Consider the following 19272-nt stretch of genomic DNA (forward strand, 5'->3'; position numbering starts at 1 on the left):
CACTAAAGTTCTCCCGAAGAAATATTATTTCCATTTTTGCAAATCAGGAAATCAAGTCAGAGTCCAGAGAATCTGACTGGTCATGTCCCTAGCAAAAGGCAGAGCTGACATTCAAACACACGTCTTTCTGGCCCCCGAGTCAGCCAAATACCCATTATTTCGTATTGTTACCTACCACTCCATTTTAATAAGGAGAATTGGCTTCTTAGTTACTACTTATCTGCTGCTAAGTGGATGCTTAGGTTCAGGTTCAGATGCCCTGTTCCCAAGCCTGCCTGCTTTCTGTCCTGGCACAGAGCTGCTGAAGTGTGATCAACAAGAACCCTGGTGAAAGTGTGCCTTTGGGAAGGTTTCACATGTGCATGTGAAAAGAATGGAAAGAACATTCCAAAAGGAGAGAACTGCATGAGCTATGATGGGGAAAAGAAGTCAGGGCTTCCCTGGGAGTCAGAGAAGATGGTATAGGGGGAAGTTAGAGCCGCGCTGTGGACGGCCTCAGGGACAGAGCGCTTGGGGGGTGGGCTGCCTTCCTACCTTCAGAGCAATGGTGTGATCGGAGCTGTAGTGTTGTGGAGAGGGGCAAAGATAAAAAGAGACTGGGAGGCCAGACAAGAGCCCGTCCCAGCCCCAGTGGTGCTGGTGGTGGGCAGGGTGGGGAACAAAGGTGTTGGGATGAGCTCTTGAACAAAGATGAAACCACAGTAGGGGAAAGCAGAGGAAGGCTGTTGCAGGAGCATTCCAAAGGCAGAATCGACAAGACTTAATTGGTTCTCTCAAGTCGAAGGGTGCATTCACGGTGACTGTGTTTTCCAACCCAAGTGATAGAGAGACAGTGCTAATGCTGACTAGAATAAAGCAGTCAGAGGTAGTCTGGTTTGGATTGAAAAACTTTTTTAAATTTTGAGGCTGCTGGTTAGATCAGTGATCTTCAGCCTTTTTCATCTCATGGTATACATACTTAGGAAAATCGTGTGGCACACCAAAACCTATTTTTGCTCATCTGACAAAATGTAAGTATAACTTTGATTCATTTACACTGAATGGCTCTTGTTGTGTTGGCTCTTGTCATTTTTTTTTTAATTTGACTACCAAAAAGGGAAGAGGTCAGACCCCTGACTAAAGAGTCAGGTATTGCATATTTTAAAAATCCTTGTGGCACACCAGTGTGCCACATGGTATACTGGTGTAAAATTGCTGGTGTAAATTCAGGAATGAGAACAGATTGGGTTTGGGTCATTTACAAGGCAAGGTGGCTGAAGCAGAGAGTATGGAGACATCCACTAAGGCAGAGGTTCTCAAACTCTGATGTGCTCAAGGATCACCAGAGAACCCTTGGCACAGTTACCTGACATCTAGCGCATGTTGGATAGATATCGTTCCCTTCCTGAGCAGATAACATTGCAAAGCATCTTAAGATGTTGATCTAAAAAAATGAACAATATAGGTATTCAGGAAATATGCATATATCAGTTGTTGTTTATTTATTTCACATAAAGAGCCATTTCTAACTTTCAAGTCATACCACACAGGCACTTATTTAATCTGTTGACTGTAATACTGATCCTGCCCCTGGCTGGTTTGGCTCAGTGGATCGAGCGTCGGCCTGCGAGCTAAGTGTCGCTGGTTCGATCTTCCAGTCAGGGCACATCAGAGAAGGAAAACTCTGACTCCAAAAAACCTCTGCTGCCTTGCGGCATACCTCTTCAGGGGAAAGGCTAAGGGAGTAAACCCCGACAGAAAATCCGGAGCCGGAGTCCCTAAGGCGGTTTGACGTTGTAGTCAACACCGGCAACTCCTGCGGCGCACCTGAAGCCAAGCTGTATTGACTCCGTCTTTCCCTTGGACCCTTCAGCTGCGAAGAGAGGGGGGGTCTGCTGCATGGGCAACAGCAGACCCTCCATATCACCCTGCCCAGGCTCTGTAGCTTCAGCTTCACTGGAGAGGACACTCCAGCGTCATCGCAAGATGTCGATTCAACATGGGAGGAGACAGATACCGTGTCACTCCCGAGTTGGACTGCACAACCATTCTCGGCGGTGCAGATAGACTCTTAAGAAGCTACACCATCGTCTCTCGAGACGGACGGCTGCCGACGACGATTAACACTTTTGCCTTCACATACCTTAAAAGACATATCTCGTTTCTTAGGCATTTTAAGTATTCCCTGTCATTAGGAAAAAATGCCAGTAGTTCTATTTCTTTGACAATTACTGTTAGAAGTTTTAATTTTTCATGTTCAAAAATAGGAAGCATACAGAGAGCCATTATACAAAGCCGACTTTCCTATGCCTTCTGACAGCCCACGATTGCAACAGAGAAGTGGGACGAAGTAGGCTTGAATCGGGAATTGGATTTGGTAATTAGAAGGTTACTGTGACCTTGGCAGGTCAGTGTTCACATAGTAGGAGGAGAGTCCAGGTTAAAAGGAGAAAGATGGATGGCACGTGAGGAAATAGGACGAAGTTTCTCTCCCAGTGGAGGGAGGCAGATAGAGATGGTTTGCAGAAGTAGTGTGACTCAGCACGGATTGTAGGTTATCTGTGTAGTCGCATAATGTCACTTCGGGGGACGATGCACCAGGAGAGGGAGAGGAAAGGGAAAGTGAGAGAGGGCAAGTCGGGCAAATTGGTGAGACGAGACCAGGAGGAGGCAGGAGAAGATGTGACCAGGAGCTGAGCGCGGAGGTAGCCTCAGAAAGGTAGCAGAGGTGAGCGAGGAAGGCCCAGTGAGATGGTTCAGAGGAAGTCTGAGGTAAGGAGCGCGTGGGAGGAGGCTCCGGGCTTTAGACCTGACTCCTGCTTTGCATACTTTGCTGTAGAGTCGATGATTACGGGCTTCTTGACTTAGGAGCTAATGTTAATACTCAGTTTATGGTATTTAACATAAACAGTAAGAGATAGGAGTTCAGATATACGAGAGGTACAGATAAACTTTATGTACTTTTATTGAAATTTCAGTGTTTATAATTTTTTTTTCTAATGGAGATTATAATTTCAGAAGGCAAAGGATGATGCATTTTCGGATGATAAATGAGAGCTAAAATAAGTTTCAAGTTTTGTGTGGCTCAGTTTGGTAACATGCTTTTTCTCTGGGCTTTTAGTTTAGAATTAGCCAGGCCCTACTGATACATTAAGCATTTACGGAAATTAACATGTTCATGATTGGTTCTGTTTTGTTGTAGTACCTATACTCAGACACTTAAAGTTATTCTGGATGGAGCTCTCTGCCTTTCTTAGTATCAGTCACAGATTAGCACATGTTTATGTTCTCAGAAAGTCATTACATTTCAAGCCACTTAGGGTGGTTCTTGTAAGGCCCAGGAAGGAGTCTCTGGGGAAGTTGGCGGGAGGAGCTGGCTGCAGTGATGGCATGTGCCGGGGGAGGGGTCCCCCTTCTGTTGCAGCTGGGAGGAACGGGCCCCTGCCATTGTAAAACCTGTCCCCCTGTCCTCTTCCTCTGGACCAGGGGCCTCGACCAGACGTGATTTTGCCCCTAACTATTCCTCCCTCCCCCATATACCAGGGGGAACTGGCCACGTGTGGAGATGTTTTTGGTTGTCATAAATGGGGCGGTGCTACTGGCATCTGTCTGGTGTAGGCCAGGGATGCTGCCGAACATCCACAACAAAGAGTTATCCAACCCCAGATGTCAGTAACGCTGAGGTGGAGAGGCTGTGCTCCAGGCCATTGCTGTGCGTTTGAGTGTTTCTCCTCCTTTACGACAAAACAGAAATATAGTCTGTGTTCCCTGATTCTCTTCTTCCTTCTATTCTTGAAAAACACTCAAAGCCCTTTTGAGGTTTTTCTAAAGGCTTCATTGTCATCACAACATGGAAATAGATGGAGTAAAAATAACAAGAAAATTACAGTTTCAGGAAATCTTAATTAAAAGTTATCCATGTTATCCACCAGACTTTAAATAGAATAGAATTCTCTCCATTCTTGCCCATTATGGTCTCCTCGACCCCTGGGCTTCCGTCCTTCCCTACCCGCACTGCTCGGCTGGGGAGAGTCTGGGCCCCGACCCGTCAGCAGCCCTCTGGATGAGGAATGGTGAGAGGGATGAAGATCCTTGAGCTATTTTAACAAGGAGTGGAGGGAAGGTTCCTTCGTATTGCATAGATCCAGCCAGAGCTCTATCCTGCTGCCTGCCTTCTGTGAAGAAATCCACAGAGTGAGATGATATCGCGGCATTTCCCCAGGTGCTACTGCAGCAGCACAGAGGCCGCCTCCTCTCCGGGGCTGCACTGCTCCGCCCGCCACCGCAGCGCCAGGGCAGGCGGCTCAGCGCACAGGGCCTGTGCTCAGAAGGGCCCGGGCCTGGCCGGGTGCTCCGCTCATGCCATCAAGAAATTGTTAATACTTACTGAACAAGGGGCTTCACCTTTTCAGTTTGGACTGGGCCCTGCAAATTATGTAGCCAGTCCTGCTTACCAAAACTTCCAGCCCCTGGTCCTAGGTGAGAGGCAGTCTGGCTTGAATGAGATGAAGGAGAAGATTCTCGTAGTAGCCAGAAAACCCCAGCTGAAAATCTGGAGGGAAGGGCAGATTCATATGTACGTACTTAGTCTTCACTTGTGAATACTCCCCTTTCAGAGTTGATTATGTTTTGCCTTGTTTACATTTAATAATTTTAATAAGGCAACTCCCTGCTTACTAAGTGCTGGTGCAGGATCAGCAGTGTGCTGGGCGTCAGGGTGAAACTGAGTGGGAACATGATACTTGCTCTCTACTGGGCACGCGCTCGTGCTTATAAAGCCTCCTCCTTGAATTTCCATAACCTTTGAGGTTGTTTTTATTGTCTCATTCCATAGGGTAGGAAACTGATACTGTGGCAGGTTAAGTTAGTTGTCCAACTTTATAAAGTTAGTCAGTGACAAAGCAAGGATTTGGACGTGTTTGTCTGACCCTGGAGCCGGATCCATTCACGGTGCTACTGAGAAGTTGAGTCTTCCTGCCTGCTGCGTTGACTCCCAAGTTGAGGTCATGAGCATACATACGAACAGAGAAAGTGAACTTCTGTTCACTGGGGAAGTTTTTTAAACACGACACAGACACATCAGAGCTTTTCAAATTAAATATAATGTGGAGGAAAATAGTCCTGGTATATTTGATCTAGATGCTCATGAGCAATAGACGTTAGCATAACCTACCTAAGTAAGAAAAATGCTAAGGCCTTCAGTTATATGTGCTTGATAGATCACTCCCTTTGTCCTATTTTATGAAATACCTGGTGTCACCCCATTGTCAGTGTGACTTCTCTGAAAGTGTTTTCTTGGAGTAGGGGTCTCAGTTTTGAATATTCATCCACCAAATAAAAACTTGCTATTCAATGTGGTTGATAGTTTCTATTAATTCTAAGAAAGATTCACAGAGAATATATATTACACCAGTTCTTTAGTTTTTGTCATGTGAGCTATGCCAGATTATTATTTGATGTTTTCTTAAAACTGCCAGCTGTAGCCTCAGGGTATTACAAGCCTGGGTCTCACAATTCTGCACGAGGAGGAGGCAGCACAGATCGCCTGCAACTGGTGACTTACACAGTATTGCCTAGCAGGAAATGGATTAACTTGAGAATTTTCTTAGGATTTATTGATCTTTTATCAGCCTTTGGTTTTATGGATAGAAAGGTCTTAAGCCTGTTAGTATGTGATCTAACACAGAGCCAACAATGTAAATGCTCTTCTAAAGCTTTTATTGTTAAGATGAGGACTGTCTAATCACACTGACCTGAATTTTAATTCCAGCTGCACCACTGACTAACTGTGCAACCTTTGGTAAGTTACTGTAAATGGGACATAATGCCTCCTTTAAAATGCTACAGGAAAGGTAAACTGAATTGCTATACACGAAACACTTAGCACAGTGCCAGGCCTAGGGGAAGGGCTTGATGGGTAGGTGGTAGGCGTTCCCCTCCCCCTCCTCTTATTCCACCAAGAGATTATGGTTGGGCAGAAAGAGAGCTCTGGATAAGTCCCTTTTTCTATTTACCGGACGCAGTTTGCTATACTCTTTAAGTACACTCTAACCCAAGTTCTCCTGCAATGAAAAATGGAAAGGCAAATATCTTCCTCCAGTTCTTTGCAAGGAGAGGATAGAGTAATATTTTTTTTAATCTTCTGGTGTAATATGAATAAAACTGAGGGATCTCGGTGATCAGCATAGCCCAGCTCTATGTGTGCGCTACCATTCTCTCAACTCAGACCAACCTGCTTTCTTAAACTGCGACCCCTGGGCCTCCACTGGGTCATCTAAGACACTTACAAAAATAAACAAACAAAATAAAACTAGCTCTTTTAACTCCAGACATACTGAATGGAATCTCTGGGACTGAGGTCTTGGAATATACATTATAAATAAGCCACTCTGCTTGTTCTTCTGCATAAAAACATTTAGAAATAGTGGCTTGTCCTCTTGGCCTCACCTTGCCTTTGCTCAAGCTATTTCCTTGGCTTGAAGTAATCTTTCCTCCTCTATTGAATTCTTACATACTTTTCAAGAGCTACCTCTTCCTAAAAGCCTTCCCAGATTCTCCCAAATTGAAATTAATTCTGTATCTTCATTATTGCACTTTCCTTGTAGAGTTTTGCTACTTTTCCACCGAACAGTAAACTCTTGGAGGACAGTGATTGCCAGTTTATCTTTGTAACCAGCACAATACTTCGGGTATAAGCGGCACTAGAGGAATGCTTGTTGAGTTTGGATAGATCCTCTAATTACTTTTTTCCACTAAACCATGCTGTCTGACCTCCCCAAAGGAGTGCAGATCCCTTCGGAGTACATATGATTAATCTCGGGTCATGGTCAGAACTAAGAATAACCACGACTGGCCCGAGTTCCCAGCGCATCAGAATGGGGTGTGCTTGTGTGCGGTGGTGAGGCTTGTTTGTGATCCCTCTTTCTACCTCGTCGTCTTCTTGGATATCCTTTGTCAGGCAAGTTGAGCAAATGCCCCAGAGCCCAGTAAAACCTGCAGCATTGAAGAAAAGGCCACTGTTGTCCTCTGGGTTGGTTTACTTTCAGGAAACAGGAGTGATATTCCTCTCGCTAAAGCAGCACCTTGCGTTTCCCACTGGTTGTCCTCCGGGACCTGGCGGCGGAGTGTGGCCATGTCTCCGCTGATGCCACAGTGGCTCTTAGGGTTCTGACTTCTAATAATGGTTTCTCCCAAGCTGTCCTGCCTCGGTCACTGGTATCTTAGGCTCTTCTGTGTTTTTGCGTGACTTTTAATCCCATGCTGTGCTTCTCCATCAACTGACTGCATAGGCCATTGCCCAGGCCGCTGGCAATAGAAAGTGTGACACAGATGGGTGCTGTCGGTTTTCTTACGTGCTGGAGGGTGGCAAAGAGAACAAGGTATTAGAGGCCCCTGGAGGGTCTGATTTGGGGGGAGGGGATTAGAAAAGGGGGTAATAACAGAGCAATAGTTCATTTTGAGAGTCTCCCCAAATAGTAAGTCATTGCCCCTTAAAAGTTTCACATTGATGACAGTATTTGGCCTCACCCCAGGCAACAGGGTGAAGCTGAGAAAATCATTGGATTTGACAGGGGAGATCAGATTTGGGGGGTAGGTTAGGATTTATGAAAGCAATAGTGTTTATAAATGTGTGGTGGAGGAGACTAGATAGCTGTCGTAAAGGGGGGCTGCTTATGAATTTAGGGAGACCCATCTTTTCAGTTGCAGAAGTAATGCAATAGGAAGAACTCCAAGTGACCACAATTAATCACCTAATAAAAACATGGAAATCATAAATGAACAGATCAGAACATTTTAAATGTGGGCAGAGGAGGCCCTCTCTCTTCTCTACACCCCTCCAAAGTATTCAGGGCTAAAAAGTGACGAGAGATAATGAGGAAAGGGCATTGAGTTGGTGAGAGTCGCTGACCGACTTTTAGAGTAAATTTAGTGAGAATCCCTGGATAGGGGATGGAATGGAAGGAATGAAGATAGCGCATGCTCATCATTCCTTGAATAATTGGCTTGGGAAAAAAGAGAAAATGGTATTTGTATCATCTGGATAAAATAACAGAGTACAATTCCAGCACCCTAAAGAATTCCCTGTGCTGACCCTTTGTAGTCAGAGCCGCCCTCCATCCCCCACCCCTGGCAGCCATCCCTGCAGTTTCTTTTTTCTCAGAATGTCGTATGAATTGAGTCACGTAGTATGTAGAAGGCTGGCTCCTCTCACTTAGCGTAATGCCTGCTCTGTGGAAATTTTTAAAAATATTTTAAAAAGCAAAGAACACCTCCTCCTCAGACAAAAGTGGTAGGAACCTGAGAGGATGAATGTAGAGAAGGTGAGTTAGGAACATGCATGGTGGGATAGAAGTAGGTTTACAGTTGCTTATATGGCAAATAATACAATGATCAGTCAATAAAGAAGAACCCAAGAAGAAACCGTGTTTTGTACTCAGCACTGTAAACCTACTTTTGCCCCGCCCTTTACTGAAGTGTGAATGTGATCTCATGAAGACTCTTCAGTTCTCACAAAAATTCGGTGAGTTGATTAGGTTTGAATGAGAGGGGGAAAGGATGGAGAAGAGGGCGGTGGTGACCTTGGCCAGCGAATGTTACCTTCTGAGCAGCCTCCTTTTCTTCTCTGACCTCCCTCTTCTTCCACCTCCTTTGGGGGGTTGTGGTTGGAGAAATGCATGTTACACACTTACACTAACATAAGTACATATATCTCTGCATTTTCATAGTGGGGGCATTTCAGTAATAGAGAGGTATTCACGCATATCAGATCTGACTTCAGATTTACTTGAAGGCCATCTGATGCGCGGTAGTACCAGGAGCTGTAATCTGCAGCCATCCATCATTTGTTTCTCAGGCCAAGATTCGTTCTGCAAAATTTTCCTTCCTCATTTTTTTTTTTCATCATTTTTCTTCAAATTAATAGGAATTTAAAAATTAAGGATTAAAAATTATAGAATATAAACATTTTAACTTGATATTTTAGAATTTTTATATGTAAAATAGTACTCATCAGATCTGTACGTAATTTTCATAGTTTTTTTTTTGGTAGCGTTGATTTATTTTTTGAAGATTAAATGATATATATGTAAGATTTTATTATAAAAGTATTTACTAATCTCATACTCACTGACTCCTCTGAATATGTTTTTATTAGAAAGTAACTGGGTTTGGTTTTTCTTGTCTCTTTCTATAGTTGTGACATTCAAAACTTAGATAACGTTATTCCCCTAAAGAGGAAAAAGAAGGCAGACACTTACCACATTCAGCATTTATAACCTTCACCTATTTTTCAGCCACGATGATCAATGTATTTGTGTCCTCATATATGTTGACTACATGACATGCTTTGTAGCGAGACCTTACCATGTGCCAGAGGCCTTCCAAGGAGAGGGAAACATTCTGTTGCAGGTTACTTTCGGTGCTAGCGTTGAGCTTACTGTAAATCCAACATATTACTCTTCTGCCATAATACGATTATTTTATTGTGTCTTCACATTTGTCTGGCGGCGGGGGGCGGGGAGGGGAGGGGCAGGCAGTTATCTGACACTTTTTATATCTGAAAGTCAGAATTAGAAGCCAGGAAAGCCCTCCACATTGTCAAAATTTATGAAAAGTAAACATAAACCTCAGGTGTCCTCTGTGACCAGTGCCTTACACACACTGCCTTGTTTAATCCTCACAATGGTCTTAGGTGATAGTCATCGCTGCCACAGAGGAAGTGGAGCCTTCTGAAGTTGCGCGACTTGTCCAAGGTCATACATCTAGAGCTGGGGCTTCAACTTGGTTTTGTGTGTCCCTCAAGGTCCTCGTTCTGAGTCCAGTTACCCCCATATTTAGTCATTCACATGAACATTTTTCAATTCCCACTATGGGAAAGCCTTGGGTATCCGAGGTTAAAAAGGTACAAGGAGTCCTGTGGGATTCCTTCCTCTGTTTGTGGGCTGCAACAGATATGAAACAGATGAGAAAAGACGAAGGTTGAGGACGAAGTCACTGTGGTGTCTGCTGTTGCATCCACAAGGCAAGCACAGCACATACAGTAGGAGCTCAGAGACACATGCTGAGTGCATCAGTGACAGGAGGGAGAAGCAGGAGCCAACCAGGAGAGAGAACGAGGGGTAAACTCAAGCAGCAGAGCTCTCGGCCGTTTAGGGTTTGGGTGAGCGACCGTATACTGAGGGCCGCAGGGGTGCTCACTGGTGCCCCGTGGGGTGACCTGCGGCCACTGAGTGGCCAAGGTGACCCAGGCTCTGCAGCAGGGAGGCGCTGACTCCCGAACGTGGCCTCTGAACAAAAACAAGGAAGTGTATAAAACGTTTCAGAAAAGTTTCCATAAAAAATGGCCATTTTTTCCCCCTTAATGTATGCTAAAGGGCTAAACTTGATTGTCTTGGAAAAATCACAGGTGGAACAGCTCTTTCCGTAATGATACTGGATAAAGAGGCATTACATAATGGAATCTGTTCTTTCCCCTGATAAAGTATAACATTACATTTCTATGCCAAATGAGTCTTCAAAAACTTAAGTTTTATTCTTTGGAAGATACCTTATAAAGAACTATATATAGTGTATAACATAATCTGTAGTACTGTAATAAGTGAATAGGTTGCATAAAATAACTTTTTTTTTTTTGAGTAATACATTTGAAAGAATTATGCTGTGTTGAAGTAATTCCTGTTTGGACTATGATTTAGCTTTTTGTAAGAAAAATATGGGAAAATTAGGAAACTATTGAAATGATTTCAATTTCATCATTCAGCAGCATCAATGCGCTACTTTCTTGTTCCGAGAATGTATCTATTAACGGTGATGTTTTGCCTTACAGCTTTTCTGGGAGAAGAGGCTACAAGGACTTAGTGCATCAGATGTAACAGAACAAATTATAAAAACCATGGAACTACCTAAAGGTCTTCAAGGTATTATCTGAGTTCTGTTGAGCAGTGCCCGTTGTGTGCCAGGCACTGTGTTGGTGCTTGGGGGGCTGGTGCGCCTTGCTGGGTGATGGGCCTCTTGTGTTTCAGTAAACCCAGAGGAGAGTGCACCCAGAATGCGTGTATGCTGCAGGGATGTGTCAGGACAGTGTATTACCTAGGGTGTTTTTTTTTTTTTCCTGTGTAAAAATGTTGGCTTGAAGTTAGGTTTCTCATATAAATTAACCCATGTGCTGCTTTTAGAACCAAATGCAGCTGAGAGGCAGAATTTCCCAAGCTTCCTGCTCGTGCAGTTGCCCCACTCCAGCATTGCTCTTTCTTGTCTCTTACCCAAGGAACAGCTAGCAGCTCTCCTCCGCCTCCCCCTCCCCAAACCGCTGCTGCAGAAAGTAGTGGGAACAGATGCACCTCCGTCCAGTAACAGCAGCCGGTGGCACCTGGGGTGGAGGACGCAGTTGCTAGTGTGCCTGTCAGAGCATGTTAATTCCAAGTTCAAGTATGAGAACTTCAACTTCTAAATTTTGATGTATTGTGGATTGCTTAAAAATCCTCATAATTCATGGTTGGAATGCTGTCTCATCCCTCTCTGTTCTTGGGAATTGTTGCTTTGACTGGTTCAACACATTGATGAGTTTAAGCAATGCATTGAAGTGTGGCCACAGCGGCCAGTCTCCTAAAAGTAGGCAAGGTGTGCAATTATTAAATGAATCTATTAACTTGGATATTTTGTTAGGTGTTTGAGAAAACTGGTCAAGTTGTAGGTACAGCATGCTTGCAGTGACTTCGCCTTTGAAGTCTTGAAACAAAGAAGAGAAGTGTTGAGATGTTGCTAGAGATCAGTGTTTAAAACTACAGGAGAAGCTATTCCAGGAATAGTTCGGGAATACATTAATCTTTTTAAAAATTTAGAAAAAAAAAATCGGAAAATGTATTTTAAAAGTTATGTTCAACTTCTGTTGAAGTGCTCAACTAATTTGTTAGCATTTGTTTAATGTTAATTCTTTGGTGTGTAATAACTATTAAGGAGATATTATATAACCCTTTGCTCCTTTGGCTTATTTCAGTTTTAAGCATATGACTATAAAATTAAAAATATTGGTTGTTTGTTTTAGGTGACATAAGGTTTGCTTAGCAGAACTGGAAATTTCCTTTAACAAGTACACACTTCTGATTGCAGGAGTTGGTCCAGGTAGTAACGATGAGACCCTTTTATCTGCTGTCGCCAGTGCTCTGCACACAAGCTCTGCGCCCATCACAGGGCAAGTCGCCTCTGCTGCTGTGGAAAAGAACCCCGCTGTCTGGCTCAACACCTCTCAGCCCCTCTGCAAAGCTTTCATCGTCACAGACGAAGACATTAGGTGAGCAGTTTGACCCCACTTCAGAAATGGGGTCTTTACGTGTGGTGAATTGTATTCTGCCTGTGGGGTTCCGTGGCACATCTGGTAAGTGGCGAATCACTCGGGAAGCTGCATATGTTTATTTACTGAGCTTTTGTGAAACGGTGGAAGGGGATACAGGACATTTAATACAGACACATGCTGAAAAAGGTCGCAGTGTTGTGAACAAGGGTGTCTCGTGACCATGTCAGTTGTACTCCCTACACCCCGTTTGTGCCGTGTGTTTTGTAGTTCGGGGTTCTTCCTTTCATCCGAGGATGCCTTTTTGCGTGGCTTCCTGCACTGGCGTGCCTGCAAAGCAGTCTCTTCAAAGCAGAGCATAGCCATGCTGCCTTAAGCTCAGTTGTGTTTTCAGTGTTTGATTTACTTATTTGATTATGTTTACCTCACTTTAGCTCAGTTCAGAGATTTATTTATCTCCACTTTTAAGGAAAGATTTAAGGTGGCCCCAAAGAGAGAGAGAGAGACACACACACACACATGGTCAGGTGGACACGCGCGCACACACACACACTCTGGGGAAGACGAAGCCAAGGGTAAAGCAACAAAACAGAGCTGGGGATAAGGAGAGGGCACAGCCTATTAATGTCTTTTACTTTTTCTGAGGCTGAGCCACAAAGCAGGTTTTTAGCGGCGAATAGTAAAAGGAAAGCACACAACTGAAATTGGTAGGGCCCAGAAAGCATGTGCAGACATTGCTCAGGAGAAGCAGCACCGCTCTAGGTCTGAAGACCTCAGAGACATTCTTATAAGGGATGTGGGGGCTTGAGTACCATTACTTTACAGTGATAGTGTAGCGTACAGTATTTTCTTTAAAAATACGGCAGCATGTGTATACATCAGTGTTTCTGTCGTCTGTAAATCAGAAAGCTTTACTGGGTATTATTGCTAGAAAAACCAGCAGGTGGCACTTTTGGATCATAATTTACAAATATGTTTTATATTTGTATTCTTTTTTTCTGAATCCATGTACGTTGGCATGAGTGTTTTAAACGCATGAGTCTAGCAAGGTTTATAATTTTGTTTAAACCTTTCTGGATTTACAAAGAGGTAGAGTGCTTGAATGTTGCATTCATTCAAATGCTTTGATTACATAGAATTTACGATCAGTTATTTTTTGAGGAAAACGAAATGTAAAATCAAGGAGAGGAATCAGCTTGCTTTTTGGCTTATTCTCACCGGTAAGGAAGGAAATTAACTCAGGAGACAGGTTATTTTCTGTCTTGGAATGAGTCATCGGCAGGATTTCAGCAGGTCATTATGGGTGTTGCCTGGGGTTGTCTGATAGCTTGGGAATGTCTATGGCTTCAACACCAGATCTTTTGATAGTAGAGGGAACTATCTCAAAGCCAGATGTGGATGATCTCCTTTTAAGGTAAGCTTGTTCAACAAATTGCCCATTTGATGTAATTGTCGTAACAAATTATTAAGCAAACATTTCTTGTTGAATTAGTACAGGTTCAAAATAAATAACTGCAGATAGAATTGTTGCCCTTTCTCCAGTTGTGTTGCCAATATTCTGTTTGTATTAAACCTTCAGTTAAAGACCTCAACATTAAGTATATGTTTTTTTAGCATCTTTGATGACATTTTCATCCATGAGTGTATTCGTCTTCTAATACCGATGAGCAGATGCTCATCAACTTAATAGCTTAAAACAGTGCCATTTACAGCCCGCAGTTGCGTGGGCCCAAAGTCTGGGCCAGGCCTAATTGGATTCCCTGCCTGGGTCTTACAGACTGAGATCAAAGTGTCTGCTGGACCTCGTTTCCTTCTGGATCCACAGGGTGCCCTTTCAAGTTCAGTGGTTGTTGCAGAAATCATTTCCGTGCAGATGTAGGACGGAGGCCTCTGTTCTCTTGTTGACTGTAGAGTCAGGGATGTTCTCAGCAGTTAGAGGCTGATGGCAGTTCCTTGTCCCATGGGTCCCCATTGTCCCCCTGCAGCTTCTTTCATGAAGGGTCAGCACCTTTCAAGGGCTCTTCTTATTAGGTCAGAACCTCTACAGTAGTTCGTTTTGATTGACTCAGGGTCAGTTGATTAGTAACCTAATCATGGAGTTTTATTCTGTCATATCCACGAGGTCCGCCTGCCCTTGAGGGGAGAGAACTACACATGGAGTGTGGACAGGGGTGGGACAGGGGGCAGCTTGGGGACTGTGTTCGAATCCTGCCTACCCCGGTGTGCAGATGCTTTAATTTCAGCTTCCATTAATGTGGGAGGTAATTCTCAAGACGAAAGCGAGTCACGGCAAATATGAGAGTCTAAGATAGACTTCTCCAGCCAAAAGCTGCATTCACTCCATTTTCTCTGTCTTCCCGACGGGATTACTCCAGGGCATTGGCGCACATTCGCATGTTCTGTTCTTAGGAGTGAGAGACTGCCAGTGAGACCCACGTGTCATTTGTCACAAACCTTGAGTCACTGAGCCGGAGGCAAGACTGACTAAATGAGAAATAAACAGTGTGTTCTTGTTTCTGCTGCACTAGACGAACATCTGTTCAACCCCAGTTTCCTTTAGTATGACAGAGCGCTGACTCACTGGCAGCCTCCCTGTCTTTGAAAATTCACTTAAAAACTGGAGATCTGTACCTCTTAACTCTCTGTGCTGTTTCCAGAATTTAATAATGTGACAAAGAAGGTTTTCGTGGCTACACACTATGTGTTACCTGCACTACCTTCGAGGTTGTCTCATGCGATGAAGAGACATGTGGGCTGGGATATGTTATGTGCCTGTCCGACTGGTTGAGCACCCAGGGAGTCTCAGTGGAGTCTTCTGGAACATCGCTGCTCTACCCTTCGGCCTCGTGGGTGTGGGTGTTGCTGCAATTTGTCTTCCTCAGTTGCCGAGAGAGGAAAACCCCTTTTTTTCCCCAGTGGAGGCCTCGGAGTTCCTGGTTGCACCTCTTGTCCCAGGTCTTCTCCCTTCACTCGACATCCATCTTGCCACCTGCCTGTGGTCTCCGGAGGCGACGGGTTCTGTCTTCCAGTCAAGGCCGACCTGCCGCCTGTGCCCTTGCCTCTCTCTGTCTCCCGTCCTTGTTTTTGTCCCTGACTCTTACGTACCCGTCTTCTCCCTTCTTCTGTGTTTCTTCAGCCTCTGCTTGTCCACGAGGGTTCTGGATGTGACTTTCTGTTTCCCGCCCTTGTCTGCCTGAACTGTTTCAGGAGTCCCTCTCTTGCCCTGTCAGGAAGCTACGCTCAGTTTTTTTTCTGTTTTTCTTTTTAGGTAAAAGTGCATATAATAGCCTTTCTTCCTGTGCTTTGTTTTCCACCAAATGGTTCAGAACCTTTTTTTTTTTTTTTTTTTTTTTAATGACTTGATGTTATCATCTCTCTTTTGAGGGCTGAAATCACCAAGACACAGAGACCCTTGCGCCATGTCTTGACCATGTCCGTTGAAGACAAGCTTTTCAGTTTCGGTCCTTGGTGTAGAGGAGCGTGTGGTCTTTCTCCTTCCTGCTGGCCTGTGGCCAGCAGGCCTGGGACCCCGGGGAGAGCCTGGCTGGCTTCCCCGCACCGGCCACAGAACGCCAGGCTGCATCCAGCCTGCCCTGCCCTCTGCCTGCGCTTCTCCGCGCGCCATTGAACGAGTCTCTTCTTGTTTATCTCCATGTTACTTCCTGTTCTGTCCCTGCTTCCGAGATATTTCTAATTACCCTGTAGAGGAATAACCCCAAATCTTTGTGTATTTGAGATTCTTGAAGTTGAAGGAAAGGTCGCTGAAATAAATCTGCTCTGGCCAGAGTTCCCTGTGAGATGAGCCGTACCTGCTCATCTCCTGCGGGGTTTGGTGTCGTGAGCGTACAAGCAACTTGGCAAAGTGTAAGGAGAAGGGAAGGTTTTTCTCAGGAACCGTCATGATTTTGAAACAAAGACAAACTTCAGTAGCGGCGTCATGTGTCCGTTACTTGCCCAGTGACCTGTGTCTTTCCGTTCTCTTGTTGAAAAGGAAACAGGAAGAGCGGGTACAACAGGTGCGGAAGAAGTTGGAAGAAGCCCTGATGGCAGACATCTTGTCCCGAGCTGCTGATACGGAAGAGATGGACATCGAAATGGACAGTGGAGATGAAGCTTAAGAATGTGGTCAGGTGAACGCACACCAGGGTGGTGGGCGCTTGGAAGCGCAGATGCCTTCTTGTCTTGCCTTTGCCTCCCGGCCCCTTCCTCAGTGGGGAATAGGAAGGCTTCACCTTAGGGTGGGTGGCGCATGGACTGTTGTTTGGCCTGTAGTTAAGGGCCAGGTCTGTTACTGCAGCCTTTTGTGCCCATTGTGTGAAGACAGTCACAGCCGCACGGCCACGTGGAAGGGATGTGGCCTCCTTTACTGAGACAGGGGAGAACCTCCAGGGCTTCCTTAGAGAAAAGCCAGGGAAGGAGAGGACGACTCTGCCAGGCGGGGAGGAGTGGCCCCCGGAGGTGAAGGGGTGGAGGTGCCTGTCACCTCCACCACACCAGCTTTCTGGGGGCGGTTGTCTCCCCTTTGGAATTACAGCTGCAGAGTAGGCAAAATCCCTCCCTTTTGCTAGATTCTTTCTAGCATAGACTTGATGCAGGGAGAATGAGGACATTTCAACTGAGAATAAATAGCTGACCTTAAAAAATACAGATTTTGATCCCACCTCATCTCACATAATGAGTTTCATGGACTTTGACCCATTGGGTACAAGTTCTCTTTAAGTGATTACACTCAAATCTCCAAGTGTTTATGCAGTGTCTTGGTTCCCAACTTCTGTCCTGCTTCGTTCTACAGGTCTTGTCTTAATTTCTGCCACTTATAGCTGATTATTTATTTGTGTTCTTTGAAGCCAAAACTGAGGAGCGGGGAGAAAGAAAGAGGAGTGAGGGAGGGAATGCGCAGAGTGAGTTAGAGGGTGGTAACCCTGCACCTGGCCCTGAACCCTCCCCCACTTCCCTTTCGTCTGGGGGCGTCTGCCTCATCCCGATGGTCACCCTCGCGTTCAGTGCAGTGGACACAGTCGCACGATTCCTGTGCTCACAAAGCCTTACCGTAGAGTTGTGTTAAATAAAGGCTCGCATAACTATGGGATGACCAACCGTGCTGTGTGCTGTCAAAGGAAAAATGAAGGCGCTGTGAGAGCCGGTGGCAGGGGAGCTAACAGGAAGTGAAGGGTCAACAAAGCTGTCCCGAGGAGGTGACATTCCTTTGACCCTGCAAGCTGAGGGGGTGTGCTGAGCTCTTTTTGTGTACAGTGCACTGTAAGTGCTAATCGCGTCTCTAAAAATGCGGCGCTAAGTGAAATTTGGCCTCTGATTTCTCTTTCACATATTGCTGACCGCGCCTGAGAAATCACTGAATTACTGAAGTCTCTGTTTTTCCTTACAGGTAGCTTCGGCTGACACGCCCCAAGAGCAAATTCCTAGAATTGAACCAAAACGTTTCCACTGGGTTTTGCCTGTAAGAAAAAAAAAAAAAAAAAGATGTACCCGAGCACACAGAGCTTTTTAATAGCACTAACCAATGCCTTTTTAGATGTATTTTTGATGTATATATCTATTATTCAAAAAATGATGTTTATTTTGAGTCCTAGGACTTAAAATTAGTCTTTTATAATATCAAGCAGGACCCTTAAGATGAAGCTGAGCTTTGGATGCCAGGTGCAATCTACTGGAAATGTAGCACTTATAAGAAATGTTTGTTGCCGCCCAGTTTTAATATGAATGGATCAGGAGACCCAATAAATTTCCCAATTAAAGATTATTGTGACTTCACTGTATATAAACAGATTTTTATACTTTATTGAAAGAGGACATCTGTACATTCTTCCATCATCGCTGTAAAGACAAATAAATGATTATATTCACAGCTGGATTGGGATTCTTTCTGTTAAAGAACACACACAATGAAACGGCCTGTCCTCCGCATTCCTGATTTCCATTCAACTGTGACACCTGGGCCCTAGGTTTGAAATGGAGCTGGTAGTAAGTAGTTTATACATTTGCAGTAGGCTTTCAGGTATCGTGAGAATTATGTTTTCACCAGAATTCTGAAGTGGCCATCTAGCACATGTAATTTTTTCCCTTTGCCTATGACTAGTACTTCCGTTAGTGCTGTAAGAGTAAGTCATTTTCCTCCCTTGGGCAGGACTTAGGTACACAAGTACCCTTTGATGTGACTAGAAGCCTGCGTTTGTTGTTTTCTGCTAGATCATTTTGCATTTTCTAGTGTCCACTAGCTTACTCAGTTACCAGGCGCAGGTCAGACTGTTTGCTGCAGAGAGAGGCATCTTTCTAGGCAGTTGCTGAATGAACCAGATTGTAATACTTCACTAGTAAATGCCTGGCCTCCAAAGCATTAACATTATTGTTATTTTTTGCTGTTAAAACTCGTAAGTGTAACCTCATTGCCATTTAAATTCCTTGATATCTAATTACTGAAGTTGCATAGTATAATTAATGAGTTCTGCAAATTAATACATAAGTTAGTCTGATACCAAGGAAAGAAGGCAGTGGTTATAAGCAAATTTAAATGCATTTGGAGAATAGAGCAAAAATCATATCCTTCTATATGATGGGTTTATGTACTCCTTAACTCTGAATTCTTTTAAACTTGGACCCAGAAATGATGTGGTCAAATATGTGACCAATCTCATGTAAGTATGTGAGTGTCACTCGTAGATTTGATTAACACTGTCTCCAGCGACCTTCAGTTACTGAGGAAGGGAAAGAAGAGAAAACAGAATGATATGTCACTGGCCAGGTTTGGGCTCCTGTCTCTGGGGACCCTGTCCCACGTTACCTGAATAAGCCCTTCTTGGAATTCCTGATTTACATTCAACTTTGATTGCTGGGCCCCAGGCGGCAGTCCTGCAGGTGGATGAGCAGGGACACTTGCAGATTATGGGAAGACTGTTGGTAGAGGGGGACTGCTTTGGGCTGACAGAGTGTCCCCACTGGGGTGGCAGTGGGACGTTCATGTTGAGTTCTTTTTGAGAACTGGTATG

General features: G+C 44.5%; 1 protein-coding gene across 1 annotated transcript in view; it reads left to right on the top strand.

Moving 5' to 3' along the window:
• The window catches only part of MBD2 (methyl-CpG binding domain protein 2), a 61129-nt gene extending 42995 nt beyond the window's left edge, over positions 1-18134 (top strand). The window contains exons 4-7 of the mRNA XM_090285486.1: positions 10805-10895; positions 12088-12268; positions 16260-16398; positions 17655-18134. Of these exons, the coding sequence (XP_090141612.1) occupies positions 10805-10895; positions 12088-12268; positions 16260-16386 (399 nt within the window). The 3' untranslated portion in view covers positions 16387-16398; positions 17655-18134. The remainder of the gene's footprint in view (positions 1-10804; positions 10896-12087; positions 12269-16259; positions 16399-17654) is intronic.
• The last annotated feature ends 1138 nt before the right edge of the window (positions 18135-19272 follow it).

This window comes from Furipterus horrens, unplaced genomic scaffold, assembly GCF_987537825.1.
Source record: "Furipterus horrens unplaced genomic scaffold, mFurHor1.1.pri manual_scaffold_8, whole genome shotgun sequence".
Classification (NCBI taxonomy): Eukaryota; Metazoa; Chordata; class Mammalia; order Chiroptera; family Furipteridae; genus Furipterus; species Furipterus horrens.